Below are 19,283 nucleotides of genomic sequence, written 5' to 3' on the forward strand. Positions count from 1 at the left end.
CCTGGCCTCCAGACTGCTTTGCCTTACCGAATGATCACAGTTAGTCACAGAGCCTAGTGGAGACCACTGCTCAACATGACTGTTATTGGGGAAAGTACTACGTTTGTCCACCAGAGGCAGCAAAGTATGTCACACCAGCTGTGTCGTACTAGATGTCTGCAGGAATGAGGGGGTCAGAAATGTTTTCATTTGTAAAGTATCCCTGATGTGGATCTATTCTGAGATTCTGGGAACTTTAAACAGCTGAGAACAGCCCTGATGTAGTTGATAATGAGGAGGAGGAGGAGGAGGAGGAGGAGGATGATGTTTTTGTTTTTTTTTGCAGGCGAGACGCGGACTCTGCCCCGGTCGAGCTCCATGGCGGCGGGCCTGGAGAAGAACGACCGCAGCCGCGTGCAGGCCATCTTCTCACACGCCGCCGGCGACAACGGCACACTGCTCAGCTTCAACGAGGGTGACCTCATCACCCTGCTGGTGCCGGAGGCCCGCGATGGCTGGCACTACGGCGAAAATGAGAAGAACAAGTTGTAAGACTAACAGCCCTACTCAGCCGTTGTTACATAGGGTTAATCCCTTTAGCTTACAAGTCTTTTAACATTACTTTAAGGAAAATGGTAGAAAAGCAGGTTGAAAAAGTTGATGATGTAAGAAGCAAGACTGGAGTTTGAGGTGGTGGTCCAATTTGAGGAACATCACGTAGGAATGGATGGTGAGCTAAAAGAGCGAACTTGTTAGACACATTCTGGAATGTTCCGGAAGCAGGGTTATGCAGGGGTCGAGTGCTGGCCTTTTCACTCTGACAGGTGCACAGGTGTTTGCTCAGGCAAGCCTTCGGATATGTCATGTTTTCTGGTAAATTAACAGCCACACAAGAAGGAGGTCAACTATGACAGCACGGGTATGTTTCGGTTTCCTTTCGAACCACAGACATACTGAAATACTGTTAGCTTCCGTTGAGTACAGAACACGTGCTCCAACTTCCATGCTGCAGTGTGTTTTTTTGAAAGGTCTGAGGTAATTGCTTGTCTCCCGCAGGCGAGGCTGGTTCCCGTTCTCATACACACGTGTGCTTCCAGAGAGTGACAACGAGAAGCTGAAAGTCAAGTAAGCTCATCCCACAGAGCCGTCCTCCGCGTTCATTTGCAACATGCCACTTACATAAATAATTTCTCTGCTGTAGGTTTCCTTGCTTGTTGTAATACCCCCGAGACCTGACAGATTTTTAGACTTGCTTTTGTGTGTGTGTGTGTGTGTGTAAAAGTTTCCATCACTGCCAGTTCAATCAGAATCAGGAGTCATGCGATTATACCAGCTCAAAGTAGGCCACCCCGGCTTTTGCATGATGTAAAACCATTTTGCATAGAGTAACTTCTTTCCTTCCTTTTTTCTAACTGGGTGCATCAGCCACAACTGACACAAGCCAGTCACGGCAGTTTAGTTCTTCTCCCAACTCAGCACAAGCAACACCACTACTGATCATCGACCCCCCCAGAGTTGTGTTCTTATAGAGCCTGTTTGCCACAGCACTAGAGGCAGGGGTATGGTCCTCTGCCGGGGGGACACGGTCTTCCTGCCCCCCCCTGAACATGTGTGTTTGTGTGGCCCTGTAGTCTCCACCACGGCAAGAGCAGCAGCACAGGGAACCTGCTGGAGAGAGACGACCTGATGCCGGCGCCCGATTACGGCCTCACCGCACGCCTGCTGGCCCAGAGCCTCACACAGAGCCGCCCGCGCCCGTACAGCATGGCCGGCTTCACACAGGTGAGCGGGGCAGACACCCACACCCACACCCACACCCACACCCACACACACCCACACACACACCCACACACACACACACACACCCATATGCACACTCTTCCTTCTCTCTTTCTCTTTCTCAAACCTATTGCCATGACAATGTAACAAATGTCAGCCTCACAAAGGATATGCATGGACATAGGTGGACATAGGTGTGTGTGTGTGTGTGTGTGACTTGCACATCACTGTTTGTGGTCTCTGCCCTCTTTTTGTGGAAAGCATCTACACACCCAGCAGCTACTTCTGTACAATCTCATTTCTCATTTCTCACCTAATCAGTGCATGACGTCTCATTATTTTTCTGCTTTCGGGTCGTCTAGGTGAACTGGTTCACATATTCGGAAGGATATGTTCCAGTTCTGTGTGCGCAGTCGGGGCTGCCGGTAGAAAAGTTCAGTCCTGTCACAGTCACAGTCGCAGTCACAGGCTCCACTTGATTGCAGCGAGAGCACAGCCTGTTCCCTCCTGGGAGCCTAGGGCTGCCTGCAGCTGCCTTTATCACTGGGCTGTGGTTGCTGACTGTAACTCGGTCACTTTTTTGTCCCCAACTTTGCTGTCTGACACTGTGGTGAGGTACTCGGACATGGTTTAATGATTCAGCTACATCCAACTTGAATCCCCTGTTTCTGTCTTTAGGACTAAGGAAGTGTTGTTTCAGTCCAGTGGCATGTTCATTAACATTTCGATTTGGTGAAATTCTTTGTCTAAAGGCGACACAAGTCAAAGGTGTCAGGTCTAGATGTAGTAACTGTATGTTAACCATTTCATGGTTGTATAAGCATTGGTCAGTCCTATTGCACCTGCATACACTTCCACAATTGGGTTTTTGTCTTGTGCTTTCAAATTCATGGCTCATAGAGTCCTACACTTCACGACCTCACAATGCAGCTTGCTCTATAATTGTCTGTGATATTTTGAGCCACTTTGTAATTGACAATTGACAATTTCAAATTGAAAAAAAAATTGTTATGGCATAGAAGGTCACTTGAGTTTTATCCACTCTGAAGTTTTCAATTGCAGTCATTTCTTTCTTTCTTTCTTTCTTTCTTTCTTTTTTCTTTCTTTCTTTTGTTCTTTCTCTCGTTCTTTCTCACTCACTCACTTCAACATATACATACAGACACACACACACACACACACACACACATCTACTCGCCCACATAACATCCACACGCTAACACAAAGAGGACAATCACCTTTAAACTCAAGGCACACAATAGGTTACTAGTCAGAGGGATGAGCTTTTTTATATTTCCAGCCTCCTCTTCAGGCTTCTTCCTCCTCACCATTCCTGTAGCTCATTGGTATACCTGCACACACAGTCAGTCATGAGTCATACTGCAGGAGCTGCAAGAGCCTCAGCGTGCTGCCCTCTGCTGGTGAAATAAATGTTTGCACCATATCAGGCTTATATCAGGGCAGTCTGAGGGGACACCTCAAATGGCTTCCTTATCCCCTTACCCCTGGGAGCCGACCAAAGTCGGCACTGTTAAAGATGGATCAGTCCTTCAGATGTGCTCCGATGTGGAGTAGCTCTATGGTGGAACATGCACACGAGCAAAACGTCTCGCTTCCGTCATGCCAGTTTGAAACAAATCACCAACACATACCCCCCGTGCTCACTCATATTTAGAGTGGCCTTCATTTTCTATCTGCTGTTCAGTTCCAGACAGCAGATTGGTCTGGCTTAGTAACAGGTGACAGGCTGTGCATCATGACATCTCGAGAAAAAGACTGTGATGCTTGAGTGAGCGAGGATGTCGGTCTCATTTCGTAAATGTATTTTGCACGAGAGGAAAAGGAGCTGAGTATGAATGACCGGAGACCAGGAAGGAGTACAGTTAAAGAAATATGATCCACCCAAAGTTATCACTTTTGTGTTTACGTGTCTCAATCAACAACCAGCACCAGTCTCTCTAAATAAGTGAAGCCAGCGCTGAACTGAGACCCACTGTTCTTTTCTGTGCATTTCAGCCCGCACTGGAGGACTATGACAGCCGCTTTGCCACAAGGTAAGACCGTTTCTCACTGGCTTTGTCAATGTCGAATGTAGATGTTCTAGAAGTATATATATGATTAGGCCCTGTGTGTTCGTGTAGATACCTTTTTAAGATAAGCCTCTGGTATCCTCCTTACCTTCCTTTTTGCCCTCTCTGTCTCAGCTGTTGCTCGCTTGTGCTTACGGTCGTGCCAGTGCTATGTTTCAGTTCAGTTATGTAACGTTAAACGAGTCGGCTCATTAGGAGTCTGCTCCGAAACCTGCTGTCAAGGCCCGCCTTCACTAATGTTACCCATGAGGTTCCCACTGGGCTTAAAGTCTGTGGGAAGGGAGGTAGAGTTTAGAGAGAGGGCTATGTGTATGTCTGTGTCTGTCAGATAGAGAGAAAGTGAGCAAAGAGAGAGAGAGAGAGAGAGTGTGTGTGTGTGTGTGTGTGTGTGTGTGTGAGAGAGTGTTTTTGTGATGGCATCTGGAGGTGCAATGTCAGCATGTGACGGGGTGAGAGTCGAAGTTGGGATGGGAGGGGGGGGGGGGGGGGGGGGGGTGTTTGCATTGCTGTCAGCCTCATTCAGACTTCACTGTTTGTCCAGAGTTGTGTGCTCTGGCTCGACGTGTCTTTCTATGTGTCATCTCTGTGTTTTCTGTGACATCAATGAAGCGGCCACCCCATCTAAAGAAATTAATAATTGAAAAACCCGTTGGCATTTGTTTAGAATGGTGTTTGTGTGGAAGAAAATATAATGTTTTTAGAGATATTTGATATTTCAGTGGAAGTCTATGGCCAGTAATGATGTCACAGCACGACAACCTCCTTTCAAATCGGAATGAAACCAAAAAAGAACTGGTCAAATTGGGGGCAATCATCTGTGTTTTATTTTTTGATGATTTGTGCTATTCATGTGACACTTCGTGCTGATTTATTTTTATTTAAAGGCTAACATCGCTCAACATCACTTGCTATCGACTTCTGTTGAAACGTGTCCCTTTAATATCTCAAACACACAAACCCCACACAAATGCAGCCCAGATTGCGGTGGTTTTTTTTATCTTCTCTCTCCTTGGATGGGGTGCCAGCCTCACGCGGCCCATTTCTGCTGGCCTGTATTTTTAGACTCGGTGAGTGACTTGGTCACCCCAAAGCACTGGGCACCTCCAGCCTTCAGTGCTTCGGATAGCTTTGATATCTGCCTTAATGAATCCCTTTTCTGGATTAGCATTCTTCAAAGGTTCTTCCGTTTTTATTTCTCTTTCATCTTTTTTTTTACTCTGCACAACGTCTATGAATGAAGTGTAGCTTAGTTTGTGCAGCATGGTTAAAAGTATGAAAGCTATGGAAGAATGTACATGAACTGAAGCCCTCAGTTATCTCGCTCAGAGGGACTGTTTCAGAAATTGTGCATCATTAGAATTACACCATGGCAGAACTTAACCAAACGGTGAATAGGTTGATCAGGTAATATGCCGTCACCAGAGCACCATGTCTGTAAAAGATGTGGGTTGATCTTTCTGGAGCGGAGAGGAGGGGAGGTGGGAGCGGGAAGTGTTGAAACGGGCCTCCCTTTCTCTCTCTCCCTCTCACTCTCTCTCTCGCACCTGCTCTCGGTGTTGTCCTCTCATTGGCTGTCTCTGTCTGTCTGTCTTTCACCGTTTCTCTTCCTCTGTCTTGAGTGTGTCCCACCTGGCACGATTCCTTCTCTCTTTGTTCCACAGTGACGATGGCAAATTGATTTCAACAGTGTGAGAACATACAGACTAAAAGAGACACAGACAGCTCCGGATAGCACAGGGGCCACGCCCCTCCATCAACCCCCCCCCCCCCCCCCCAAACCCCTCAACACCCCACCCTACCCCTAACCCATTAACCACCCCTCCCCACCCGCCCCCCCATACAGCCTTCGGCCTCCACGCACCCCTTCTTCAGTGGAGGAGGCCCATCTCATCCCTCCTTTCTGTCCTCTCTTCCTCCCCTCCTCCCCTCTGCCTCCTCCTCCTCCTCCGCCACCTCCTCACGCCCCCTCCCTCCTGCGGCAGCCCTGGCAGTGGTGTGTGGTGGGCCGGAGGCCAGGGCGACAGGGACTACAACTCTGCGGCGGCGGCGGCAGCGGCAGCAGCTCGTCTGCTTGGCTCGCAGCTTTATAGACTTTGATTCCTCTCCACCAACTCCCCCCTCCTCTCCCCCTCTAAAACAATGACATCGGACCTCTGTCCCCCAGGGGGGGTAAAGCGGGGGACTGCCAAACCAACCGCTTCATCTTACATGCATGTGCACAGATTCTTTTTGTGCTGTTTTTCTGATAAAGGACGGTTTCATGTGAAAAGTGCCAAAAAGCAAAAGTCCTGTCCATCCCACTGAAGCAGCTAGTCCTCTCTGTGTGGAGCCTGTGAGACGAGTGTCAAAAGTTTTTATTTTTTACTATTTTTGTAAAAGCTGATGTGGACATAACAGTGCCCTGAAACCGCAAGCAACTAACTGTTCTAACTGGGGAATGTTCTCTTTCTCTTTCTCTCTCTCTCTCTCTCACGCGCTCGCTCGCTCTCTCACTCTCCCTCCCTCTCTCTCGCTTTCTCTCTCTCTCACTCTCTCTCTCTTTCTGTTTCGTACCGTTGTGCAGATGCTCTCATTTGCCTGTTTCTTCTGAAGGCAATTTTCTTTGTGTAGCTTCACTTCCTAAAACTCTGAAACAGTGTGCCATGCTCTTTTTCTGACCTGCTTACTGAAACAAAGCACATTTTTTTAAATCTGTTTTAGTTCATTGATTTATACCATCATTTTCCTATACAGTTTCACTCACAAATTGATGGTGGTGGGTAGTGATGTGTTTGTGAATCCAAAATAAACATTCAGTTGTGATGCACTATATCCTTGCCACTATCCACTATCTCTATGCTTACTAATGCTTCAAGACCCCCCAAACTCACCTTGTGCACCAGGCTTTCGCGCAGTACCTGCTTGAAGGGAAAGACTGACTGATATGCCCACATTCACCAGTTCAACCAGAGAGCCCTTAAGTCCTCCCATACCCCTCTTACCATCAATAGCAACTGACCGTAAAAAAATCCATCTGTAGACTGCTTCTCTCTCTCTCTCTCTCTCTCTCTCTCTCTCTCTCTCTCTCTCTCTCTCTCTCTCTCTCTCTCTCTCTCTCTCCCTATACCTCTTCCTCCCTCTCTCTCTCCCCCTCTCTCTCTGTTCCCCTATCTCTCCCCCCTCCATCTCTCTGTGTGTGTGTGTGTTGACTGATGGATGACAGATCCGCTGGAGCTCTGCTGTTGTAATCACGTGGCGATGTACTTTGAAGTCTTTTTCATTGATGGAAAAAACACTACTTTCACCAATCTGCTTTAAAGTTTACACCATTGTAACCCGACAGACTGCAAACGTTGCTATGATCTGCATGCTGTGAACAATAATCAAAAGAAAAAGACCATCGTGAAAAATTGACCTCGAATGTATGGTGACTTTTTACTGAAAGATTATATATATATATATCTATATATTAATAAACCATTTGTTCCAATGAGACATTTTTTTATTGACTGCTTGTCTTCGTGGTCTCTGGAAAGCATTTTTTGAAAATAACAGTTGTCCTGGGGGAGGGGAGTCCATGAACCCTTTACCTTCCCTTTCCCAGTAGTTATTGCCACTTCCCATCTCAGTCCGGAACCTTTCCTCAAAACCTGCCCGCCAACCCCCCATCCCTCCTTTCTGCTCATGTTGACATGTCCACAAGGGGATGTACGTTGTGTGTGTGTGTGTGTGTGTGTGTGTGTGTGTGTGTGTGTGTGTGTGTGTGTGTGTGTGCACTTTTGTAAATGTTTCTATTTGTCCTGGAGCTGTCCTATGTGCTTGCGCGTGCTGGCCTCCTCTCTCGCTCTTTCTATCTCTTTCTTTGGCTGTCATGTGACTCTGTTCTCCTCCTTCCCTCTTAAGTATATCTAGTGACTTGCTGTTCTGATTTGTGTTATAGTGTAGATTGTTATATATATATATATATATATATATATATATATATATATATATATATAATGTGTATATACTTGTGTGTGTGTGTGTGTGTGTGTGTGTGTGTGTGTGTGTGTGTGTGTGTGTATATATGGAGATGTGTGTGTGTGTGTGTGTGTGTGTGTGTGTGTGTGTGTGTGTGTGTGTTTAACCTTTATTTGTTTACAAATGTTCTGTCAATTGAAATTATATGTGTTCCCCTTGGAGATTTCTTTGCTAGTACATCAATATTTCTTTTTCTGTCTTAAAAAAAAAAAAAAAAGAGAGAATTCCATCGAGGAAAGTACACATTACTGCTATGGGCAGAGTCTTCATTTTGCACTATATTGTGAACTCATGCTGCACTGTGTTTATGCATATCTGAGAGCACTGAGTTCCATTGTTCTCACTCATCTTTATTACCGATGACGTTATAGTGTCAGCGCCACTAAATATGAGTGAACTAATAGTCATTTAACATGATAAAAAAAACTAACCAGCTGTGAGAATGCCTTTCGGTCAAAGCTGTGGCCCAGACAACAGCCGCTTCCGGGGCGAATCTGGCCCTCGGTCGAGCACCAGATGAGGGCTGGGTTCATGCCAGAGCCGCCTGTTGTCTCGGGTTTGACCGTACATGACCTCCATTTTTTTGTGAATCAGCTCCTCGGTACAAACCCAAGGACTCTGTTTACCTTCCAGTTTGGGTCCAGAATTATCCCGGTTCTGAGTGGGCAGGACCTCCGTAAGTCACCAGCCTCCCCATCTTCGATCAACCAACCAATCACGCCCTTGCGCTCTCTCTCTTGTCTCTCTCATTGGCTGTCAGGCTTTACTTGGGAGCTGGGCTTTTTTTTTTTCATGCTGCCAGTGGCGCCTCTGCTTTGGGGGCAGGTTTTTTGGTGTTTCTTTACTGCCACACAACAAGCGCTACACCAATCATGGGGGGTCACTGGTAGCAGAGAAACACTGTTGTCATGGAGGCAGATTTGTGGGTACTGGAGGTAAAATCTTAACTCTGCATGCATGTCACAACTTATAACCAACACTACTTATAACCAACTACCACCATCTGCATGCCGGCTCAAACGCCTTCCATAGTAGTGTCATAGCTGTACCTAAGTTCATAAGTATATGTCAAATGAGTTCCTGTTCACCTGGAAGCAGTATGTACTTAGCCACTTAAAAAAAATCTTTCCTATGAGGGCCTATAGATCAGGCCTCTCCTGACTCACTAACATTTAGGTTAAACCCCAAGGGGATCCGTCCTGCTTGTAGAGTTATGGAAGTGACCTAATGTGCATTGTTCCTCGTCCCCGTCCCCCTCCCCTCTTCTTGCAGTGACCGCTCGCTGGAGGGCTACTTCAGGCAAACCTTCAACGATGACCGAGCAGCTCCACTCTTCTATTAGTCAGGGCTGGCCCATGCCCTGTCATCGCATCACTCTTTTCTCTCTCTCTTTCTTTCTCTCTTCTCTCTCTCACCCTTTCTCTCACCATGTCTCTTGTTTTTTTTTTTTTTTTTTTTGCTCTTTGATATGTCCTTTTTTTATTTTTTGACACCCTGTCACTCTTTAAGCCTTCATCTTTGCTGTCTCTTTGACTGTCTTTCTGTCTGTCTTTTTCTTGATGTCTGCTCTCTCTGTCTCTGTCTCTGGCCAACTTTGGGCTGTGATGGTGAGAGTCTGCTGATGTTGAGTACTCCATGGAAATGAAGAGTGGAGACTAACTTGTGGCCCATACTGCTGTTGCTGGGGTCACATGGTTAATGCAGCACATCATATAGTTATATAGCATCATATTTAAATCAACTCAAGGTTGGCCTTTAAGTGTACAGGTTTTGTGTATAGAGTGATGTTTTTGGAGAGCTGGGAGATAGTAGATTTCACAACCCTGAATCTGATGTGGAGTATATGAATGGATCTCAAAACTGAAATATTTTTTTGTCTCTATATACAGTACCATATTAATTTAATCAGGAGTCGTAATGATTCAAATGTGTCATTTTTACTGTAAGTATACCTTTTTCTATTCCGGCACTGACTGCACAGCACCAGAAAGCGATGATGAGAGATGGACATTGAGACATGTCTTGATAATTCACTTCTCCTTAAATCTGAAGTGTTTAGGCTTGGATTACATCTTCAGCTTTGCTTTCTCTCTCTCTCAGCCAAACAGACTGTGCAAGTCCTCATGATCCTGTATGGTTACGGTGACCTGTTCCTGCTCAGCGCACAAGTCTACAAATAGTAGAGCCTAGTACCTGTTCTTTTTTTTGTAATAAATACAGAAATAATTTTTAAAAATAGCAATCATCCTACTGTGGCACTCTACAGTGCTAAGAACAGTATTCACTGCAACACTTTTTTTTTTTCTAAAGAGAGCTGCTACAAATACTGATTTCCTCTGGTCTGTCCTAAAAGGTCAACTTGTTAATCTGTGCTTGTAAAATAATAGTTCTTTTTTTCTGACAGTGTTTCAAGGCTTTGTTCTACTCCAATCTCTAGTAATGCCTGTGCGTTGACCTTTGACCTGGACTGACCCTGTGTTTTTAGTTGAGACGCCGTGAACTTACAGTAGATCTGGAGCACCAACATCATTGGAACTGTGCCTTCCTCTACACTCTGTTTAGTGCTCTGGGCAGCTTTTTGATTTAAAAAAATAAAAAAAACCTTTAATTTAGGACTAGCATAAGGAAAGGGAAAAATACTCTGCAATGTTGTTTGATTTTAGAGTTTCTTTGTCTTTTCTATCTTTTTTTTTTAAATTCATTTTCAATTTTTTTTTTAATCTGTTCATTTGAGAGGTTACCTGCAAATGTTGTTTGTAGTTATGCACAAAACTGTGCTTATGGAACAAAATTGTGCAACATTCACTGCAAACCCTCCTCTTAGAATAACTGAGGCACTCCAATCTATATTGGGTGCTTTGGGAAAGTTTGACTACTAGAAATGGAGAAAAGATTTCTCAAAATGTGTGAATGTGAAAAAGGTTTATAATGCGTGTTTGTGCGAATGCAGAGAGTTCAGTCCACACTGACAGGCCTAATGGATATCTCATTACAAATGTCTAGTAAACTATGTTTGTGATTTTGGCCAAGCGGAATCAAATTGGTTTTATATTGTTTATATTGTGATGCAGCTTCTCTTTTGTTCATTTGTTTGTCTGTAAGTCCAAAACTGTGCAGAATCTATATATTTTAAATTGAATAATAATTAAAAATAAAAAAAAATTCCCACAGTTCTACACATTGAATCACTACACTGAATCATTTGTCTGGGATCAAACTGTGGATTCCAGTGTCTGGCAAAACAAAAAGGAAACGAATAAATAAATAACTAGCAGAAGCACAAGGACAAACTGGTCTGGTTTATTTGTAGAGTAGTACAGCAATGGGAGGCATGGAGCACAACTGGTGATGTTACTACAGGTGCACGCTCACACTCCTCACCCCAGCACTCGACAGGAAGCTCTGGGGCCAGTACTCGGTGACAGACTCTCCAGCGGTCACAGCCTTGGAAGTGACAACCGGCATTAATGATTTTACGAGAATTTATCAGGTGTAAAAATAGCACCGAGAGTAACGCTGCTCCGTGTTTTCAGAATATAAAAGTGACGTAATGGCAGAGGAAATGGCAAAGCAGTTATCCTAGAAATCCCGGCCGTTTTGGGCTTTGGCACGGTGACGCCATTTCTGTGGCAGGAGGGCCGAGGTGGAGAACATGCAGCCGTAGTAAAATCCAGTCTTCAAATCTGTGAGATGATGTCACTAACAACTCATGTGGTCTGAAATGGGATGTCCATTGTAAAACACTTGAAAACCAACAACAACATGAACAAAATGATCTTACCCAGACTGAGGGGTGACTGATAGTGAGGGCAGGGCGAGGAGAGGGGTGGTGAGAAGGGTTTCGTTTCATAATCAGAGATGGAATATATGAGACATATTTTTTTTTACATTTTGTATTTCTTTTTACACGTTGTAATTTTCAATCACAAAATGTCATAATCCCAACTATATTTACTTAGAGTTAGAAATAATACATATGAGTTAGGCCAATGAATATACATCATTCATGGTTAGCCTGTCCTATAAACCACAGCTTGACTCTGTCTGGGCCAGCAGGACAGCTGTGTGTAAACTGGATGAACTGTAGGCTATTCAGATGACTGTACTGTTTAAATAACAAGCAATTAGCATTATGTGCTGCTGTGTCAGGATGGGTGTTTAACACTTGCAGAAAACTCTTGAACAGTAACAACTCCTATTCATTCGTTAGCGGCCTCTCACAGAACCAGGCAATGCCTCTCCCTTAACCCCACTCTTCAAACGGGAACCTCTTCTTGATCTGACAGACATGCACACACACACTGCTGCCCCCAGCAGACAAGAGGGCCGTGTGCAGAGAGTGGGATGTGTGCAGAGGACGGGTAGAAACAGTGGAACAAGGCATCAACTCAACACTCTCACTAGATAACAACCACCAATGTTTAATAAACCGATGTGCTGGTCAACATCTTTTGTCTGAGTGATTGCAGGTGACATCACACACACAAACACACACACACACACACCCCACCCACAACCCAACTGTGAGATAAAAGAGTTGGTGAACATCACATGATCAACATCTCTACATTAGAATCATTTTAAATTGAATTGCAACGTGAACGCCAATAAGACACAAACATGTATGCATGTGTTTATTTAGACCACTCAATAGCTAAGGGACATGACACGAGAAACCCATCTGAACCTCATATGAACTAGCACTTGATTTGAACACTGAAAGTGCACACGTTTTTTTTTGTTTGCCTTTTTTTTAACTTTGAGATGGATAGCAGCACACAGGGAAATGGGGACTAGTTTTTAACAGTATTTTTCCAGCAGCAGTGTGGAAATGTACATGACACACAACATGAAAAAAAAGACATGTTCTGAAATTCCACACGTCTCATGATTCAGTTTCTCCCCTGAACTAAAACGTTCTGTGTTAAGAGATTCTAGTGTGAGGAGATTTGACCCATTTCCTCCCCATCCTACCCTAAAACACCCCATGTGTTAGTAAGTGATAGGATCGTTTCGTGATTTGCTGTGTCAGTGTCGGAGGTGTATCTATTCCAGGAGATGTCTGCTCCACCACCCAAAATGATCAGCTCAGTGCTTGAATGTGGTGAGTCATCTTCTTTGGATCTCCACAGCAGCTCTGTGGCTTCGTCATAGCATTTCGCTGTTTGGCTCAAGCAGTGCAAAACTAATGATCGAGGGCAATAACAGTCCTCTGGAAGATCTGGCCAATGAGACGGGTGAGTACTGGGAAGGCAGCCAATGAGGAGCAGCAATGCAACACAACATTTGTCAATTTGTTTCTACCATATATAATTAAAAAAATGACCTGTTGACCTGTCAGTGAATGTCAACGTTGCAATGTCAATTGTGCAAAGAAGTAATACTCCGCGTACATGTCATATTTAGAATAAATAAGTGATACGTTTTTGATCTCTTACATATAGATTTATAGTTTGTATTAACTGCTGTCCTCATTACACTATGTCAGTTCTACCTCCACCTGTCAGTGTTGGTGGATAGGGGTCACAAATGGCATTTCTCTACTATATGAGGCACCGTCAGCAACTGGATTATCAGGATTCAACTGACCCCATGTGTAGGAAAGAAAAAAACACCCGGAGTAGGAGGACAACACGTCCTCACGCCAAGCAGGCTCTCTCACTCCCGCTCTCCATCTTCACTGCAACCTGAAAAACAGACAAGACAGACAGACAGACAGACAGACAGACGTTCACCTTTTAAGTAACTACTTTTAAGGAGCTACAATGCAAATCTGCAGCTATTTTTACCTTATGTGCTAGTTTGAAATTGGCCAAACTGCTGAAATCAGTGTATGTACTGACGGTGTTGCTTAGTGACGCTACAGGAAGAAAAAAGGGGGATGTGAAAGGACTGACCTCCAACTGAGTCCATGTCGGAGTCAGACACGTGTGTTATGGAGAAGCGGGAGACGCTGAAGCGTGACAGCTGGGGTGCTGGCTTCTCCTCGGCTGCCTTGGAGGATGGGCTGGGTGGCAACACCACAGCATCTGGAGCAGGCTCTGCTGAGGAGGGGCTGGATATCAGAGAAAAGTCCTCCTCCCATTCAAAAGCTCCACCTTAAGAAAGTGAAGAAATGGAACAGGGAGTGATAACGTCAGAATTATTTATTTATTTTATTTTACCAGCAGAGCACTTGCTAAATTGATAATGTTTGCACTACAGTATTGTGTTGCCTATAGCAACAACATTGTGTTGCCTATAGCAAATATACTCATACCTTCTTCTTCTGTGTTGTTTTCATCTGAGTTTTCATTGTTGTTGCTCTGATTGGAAGTCTGCACTTCTGAGGGATGGCTATTAGCCTCTGCTCCTGGTGGAAAGCTGTAGTCTGCCAAATCACCTGTGGGGCTCTCCTACAAAACCAGAATAAGCAGATAAGTGTACGTATATACAGCACAATAGCATGGCACATGCTGAAGGAGTGAGTACAACTAGAGGCTCCTAAATAGTCTGTTGGGGACGACATGACTGACCTGGTCGAAGAGGAAGACGGTAACGTCATCGAAGAAGGAGACGGCTTTCTTCTTGCGCTCCAGCTCGTCGCAGAACGACTGCGTAAGCAGCGAGGGCATCTTGAGCAGGCTGCGGAGGTGCCGGGCGCTGCTACGCTCGCTCACCACCACCGGCACTACGGTGAAGTCCTCGTCGCTCTCGTCACTCTCGTGCTCGTGGATATTGTAGCTGCGCAGCTCCTCGTCTGACTCGGTGTCGTCCGAGTCCTCTTCGTCTGCGTCCTCGCCGTCCCCCAGAGGGGCCCGGATGTCCCCGTCCAGGCCCAGGTCTGGGGAGGCGAGCTCTGCCATCAACACGGAGTCGTACACACCGTCTCCGTTACTCGGCGTCTCTTCTCCGTCTGTGTCGTCCCCCTCGTCCTCTCCTTCTCTGCCCTCTTCCCTGTTCTCCGTGTCTTGGGTGAGCTCTTCCCTGAAGTCCGCCAGGGTGGAGTCAGAGCCCAGTGACACCGTCTGTGAGTAATCCTCATTTGCTTTGTCTACCAGCGTCGCGGCCTCCTGCGAAGTGGACGACCCTTCCATCGGTGTGGATGTGCAGCAGTCCGAAGACGCCTCCTCCGCCGAGTGCTCCGTCTCCAAACCTATCCCATCATCGGGAGTGGACTCCTTTGTCAAGCATCCTCCCATCTGCGGAGGGAAGGGCGACAGTACGTTGAGCACGGGGACGGCGAAGGGAGAGGAGCTGGGATCAGGCTCCCCGGCATCCCCGTCGGAGGATAGGGGCTGGGAGACGTCGCCGCTGTCCTTCAGAGATGCAAAACAGTAGCCCTCCTGCCTTTCACGCTCTGGGTCACATTCTTCCTTCTCCGCTCGGTGCCTGACAATATCCTCGTCTTCGTGGGCGCTGAAGAAACTGCTGACCCCATCACTGGGGCTCCTGTCATTTTCAGTGTCGTAGTCAGAGAAATAGGCAGAGTCTCTGTAAGGATTTTTCTCATTCAGGCTGCTTGACGGGGGCAAGAGGACTCCTTCGATACTCTCATCCAAGTCGAGCTGGAGAACCATGTCGGGCTCATCTGACTCCAGGCTCACACTAAGAATGGGTTTCCCCTCCAGATCCTTCGGGCTGAATTCGGGAGATTCGTTATTCTCCGTGTCGTAGCCGCTATCTAGCGACTTGGGCTGGATGGAGGTGTGGTAGACCTCGAGGCTGAAGCTCTCACAAGGGCTGTTGCTGGAGGCAAGGTGAATGGTCTCCTCAGCACGCGGCGCTTTAACTGGTCTCAGCAGAGGTCTATGGGCCAGGCTAACATCGCCCACCTCGGCGTACTCCAAGGGTGAATCCGCAAACACCCCGGAGGTGACGTCTGTGCCGTCGTCGTCGCTGCAGTCGTATAAGTCCACCAGGCTGATACTGGAGCAGCCCATGTTCACGCCGCTGTCACCTCCTCCACTGCACTCGGAGACGGAGATGCACTCTGACAGGATCTCTGCATGCGACACCTTCTTGCCAGAGAGAATACTAATACTGCCTGTTGTGAGTCGTGTGTTACAGGTATTCAGACCCCACATGTTTCCCATCTGTTTTTCCGAATGATCTGCTTCTGGTGTGATGTCTGTGTGAATGTCTGTGAAGGCAGCGGGGGGTCGCAGCATGTCTGCCTGTGACTTGGGTGAGTCTGTGGGACGGTTTTGAGCTCTTTCTCCACTATGAGGCGTACTCTCCTCCACCGACAGGTTTGGGATTTTGTCTGAGGCTTTTTTAGAAACAGCATTTTTCTCTCCAGAAGATGCAATTTGCTCGGTCAGTTGGGAATTGTCTATGGACGGGTGAGCGGTGACAGGTGATGCTGTCTCCTGTCCACCCTTATGGCACAAATGAATGTATGTCCCGCATTCACCAGATAAATCTGTAGTCAGCGTCTTACTGGTGGATGAGCTGTCGCTCCCCGTCGCTTCCAAGTAGGACACGGGTTTGGAGGTATTGGAATTGTCTTTGACTGCTACTTTTTCGGAAGATGGTGTGGTATGGTGTAGGTCAAGGTAGACATCTTGAAAACCTACAGCTTGTCTGCTATCAAAATTTAAACTGTTATTATTGGCAGACCGGTTCGAGGTCCAGTTTGTGGCCTCAGCCTCAGTGAAAAGGTCATCGTCCTCCTCTATGTCTGCAGGACCAGATCCAACATGCAGCCCATCGCCCGTCTCAACATCGATACTCACATATTGGGGCCTGGGCAGGCTCTTCTGGAGTGTCCCTGTCATGTCATAGTAACCCTCGTTAGGCACACTCCTCTCTGCACTTGACGCCTGGTTGGCCTCTAAGTATGGGTCACAGCATCCGAGACTGGGACTGCTAAGAGACAAGGAGATGCCCATAGGGGTGTCCTGCCCCGTGAGCCTTTGGCCCCTGCTCGCTTGCCTCCAGCTGTCCTCCTGCTCGTCCACGTAGTGGTCATTTCTGTACCGGACCTCCTGGTTGTCTGGAGACAACTTTTCACAGTGAAACGTGCCCCTTTCACTCGGGGAGAAGTACTGCCTGGATCTCTCGACGTCTCCGGAGCTGCTGGCGCTCGACACTCGCCTCTGAAGAGGCTCCATGCTGAGGGAAATGTCCGGGCTCGCGTCGGAATCATAGGCACTAGTTTTACGACCGTCGGACGCAGACCAGTAGGTGTTTGGCTCGAGGTCGGCCGAGCACACCCTGCGCCCCATGGAGAAGGTGCTGTGGCTCGCATCTAGCCCAGGGCTGTAGTCCAGGTTGGTGTCCTCCAGGTGGATGTTGCACTCCGCCGGCTCCTCGATGCGAATGTAATACTCACTGCTCACCGACGGACTGTGAGCGCTCAGCACGGGCACCACGCCTAAGTGATCCGACTCGTAGTACGAGGGAGATACCCCCAGGGTGAGGCCCTGTCCTTTGCTGCCCCCCGCAACATTTTCGAGTGGGTAGTAGATGTCCTGATACTGGGGGTTGCTCTGGCCCAGCGTACCCGTTGTCGATGAGGAGCAGTAGGGCTGTTCAGCTCGGGCCTGCTGCCACTTGTACTCGAAGTTCAGCCCATGGCTGGTCTCGGTGACAGTCAGGATGTCGTCCCCGGCCTCGGCGTTGTAGCTGTCCGTCCCGGAGAAGTGCTCCAGTAGGGGGAAGGAGGAGGACACAGAGGAGGAGGCAAGGTCCCCCGCCGAGGCCCCGGGAGAGGCGCTGCCGCTGCCGCCGCCCTGGCCGGGTCGCAGGGAGTTCCATCGCTTCTCAAAGTCCTCCTCGGCTTTGCTCATGCCCTTGGCGCAGAGGTAGCTTAGCAGCAGGTGCACCTCCTCTGCCACAGGCCTCTGCTCTGGCTGGAGCCAGCAGAACTGCATCACCTCATACCTGAGCACACAAGAGTGAAGCAGTGAGTGGAGGAGGCACGAGTTCATTTATGATTATTATCAATATGATTATTTCAGAATTTATTTCCAATATTCAATAAGAGTAATATAAAACACCAACAACTCTAGCTTAGTTAGAGCCATGTCTTGAAAATGGATGCAATTGTCAAGAATTCTCAACAAATGTGATCTCTGTTACATGTACTGGTTTAATTCTAGCTGGTATTATAAATACAACCTGAATCATCAGAAAGGAACTCTGAATAGTGGTGCCTATAGTGTCCCTGTAGTGTCAGGGCAGCCACTGAGTTTAGTGCCAGTCACTAACTGGCTTTTTGTCAGTGTTTGTATTCATTAGTCACATGGTTGGATCTGGATGACAGTGCCAGGGTGGACTGGACGGGTGTGTGGCACAGAGCCAAAATGGCAGTGTGGTGGCGCTGACAAGCTGGAATAATGACACCGGGCTTTGGCATGCCCTGCAGAAGTATTAGTCGTCAGCTGGACAGAATGGGAGGGCACCACACTGCAGCACTGTAGTACACTCCTAATTAAATGCTTGTGTGTGTGAGTGTGTGTGCGAGCCTGTGTGTGTGTGTGTGAGGGGGAGAGAGAGAGATGAGAAATCAGGATTGCGTGCTCCTTGGAGAAGATGAATACATGACTGCTAGATTTGTGAATGTAGCATATTAAAGGGTGGTCATACTGGAGGGAACAGGAACTGATTTGTCAGTGCTGCCACAAAATGAGCTTAATGGTTATTTGGGGGCACCTGCAGTTAAAATGAGCTGGTTCTTTAGGGGCACCTGCAGTTAAAATGACATTCATTGGTTTGGTGGGTATTGCAGGTGGAAGAGAGCAGTTGGCGCACTGGCAATAAAAAGGATTGATGTTTTTGTACTAGGGGAATGAGGAACATTGATCGGGTGCTGTGTGAAGACCGACAAATGCGTGGACCAATGAGAGGTGCTGGAGGCTGGAGGCGGACTCACCAGCGCTCAGCCAGGGGCACTTTGAGAAGGGGCTTGGGCAGCTTCAGCTGTTGCTCCTTGACTGCGTACGTTAGCACCTGCCTGTCAGAGTAGTGGCGGTACGGCTGGTTACCCAGCTCAAACAACTCCCAGATTGTCACGCCCAGAGACCTATGGGGGAGGCACAGCACACACACCATCAGTTACACACGTTTCCACAGCAAATCTGTACAATCAAGTACGAAGAGAATGATAAAGAAACTATTGCCTCAAGTTTTGATGAGCTAGAGTGTCTACTAGTAAATGATTCCTAATATTCAAAATATGAGGAAGATACCGGAAGGTAACATTGTGGAACACCGACACATTACTCCCATATTATATTTTTTTGAATCGAGTTGAGTATATATTTTTTCATGAATGGGATTCCTGGGATGCCTTCTCACCACACATTGCTTGCTTTGGTTTGGTCCACCACTAGCAGGTTGCCGTGGACCTCGTCTATAAGCTCTGGGGCGATCCAGCGCAGAGGCACCCAGATCTGATCTGCTGTCACAAAGTAGTCATCCTGGGGAGGAGTTGAACAGGGGAGAATGAAA

The 19,283-nt window shown here is 47.1% G+C and overlaps 2 protein-coding genes across 7 annotated transcripts in view; one reads left to right on the forward strand and one right to left on the reverse strand.

Moving 5' to 3' along the window:
- Nucleotides 1-11,137, forward strand: part of baiap2a (BAR/IMD domain containing adaptor protein 2a) — a 46,869-nt gene extending 35,732 nt beyond the window's left edge. Inside the window, exons 11-16 of one of the 5 annotated variants that reach the window (XM_031573154.2) lie at nt 326-527; nt 1,036-1,104; nt 1,611-1,761; nt 3,775-3,812; nt 8,481-8,523; nt 9,120-11,137. In XM_031573154.2, the coding sequence (XP_031429014.1) occupies nt 326-527; nt 1,036-1,104; nt 1,611-1,761; nt 3,775-3,812; nt 8,481-8,508 (488 nt within the window). In that variant the 3' untranslated portion in view covers nt 8,509-8,523; nt 9,120-11,137. Of the gene's footprint in view, nt 1-325; nt 528-1,035; nt 1,105-1,610; nt 1,762-3,774; nt 3,813-5,509; nt 5,556-5,830; nt 6,878-8,480; nt 8,524-9,119 lie in introns of those variants that run through there. The other 4 variants (XM_031573144.2, XM_031573135.2, XM_031573139.2 and 1 more) reach the window with 4 other exon arrangements.
- The window catches only part of aatka (apoptosis-associated tyrosine kinase a), a 43,742-nt gene continuing 35,590 nt past the window's right edge, over nt 11,132-19,283 (reverse strand). For both annotated transcript variants that reach the window (XM_031573130.2, XM_031573132.2), the window contains 6 exons: nt 19,131-19,252; nt 18,706-18,855; nt 14,363-17,714; nt 14,107-14,242; nt 13,745-13,945; nt 11,132-13,534 (listed from right to left, as the gene is read on the reverse strand). In XM_031573130.2, the coding sequence (XP_031428990.1) occupies nt 13,506-13,534; nt 13,745-13,945; nt 14,107-14,242; nt 14,363-17,714; nt 18,706-18,855; nt 19,131-19,252 (3,990 nt within the window). In that variant the 3' untranslated portion in view covers nt 11,132-13,505. The remainder of the gene's footprint in view (nt 13,535-13,744; nt 13,946-14,106; nt 14,243-14,362; nt 17,715-18,705; nt 18,856-19,130; nt 19,253-19,283) is intronic.

This window comes from Clupea harengus, chromosome 1, assembly GCF_900700415.2.
Source record: "Clupea harengus chromosome 1, Ch_v2.0.2, whole genome shotgun sequence".
In the NCBI taxonomy this organism is placed as follows: domain Eukaryota; kingdom Metazoa; phylum Chordata; class Actinopteri; order Clupeiformes; family Clupeidae; genus Clupea; species Clupea harengus.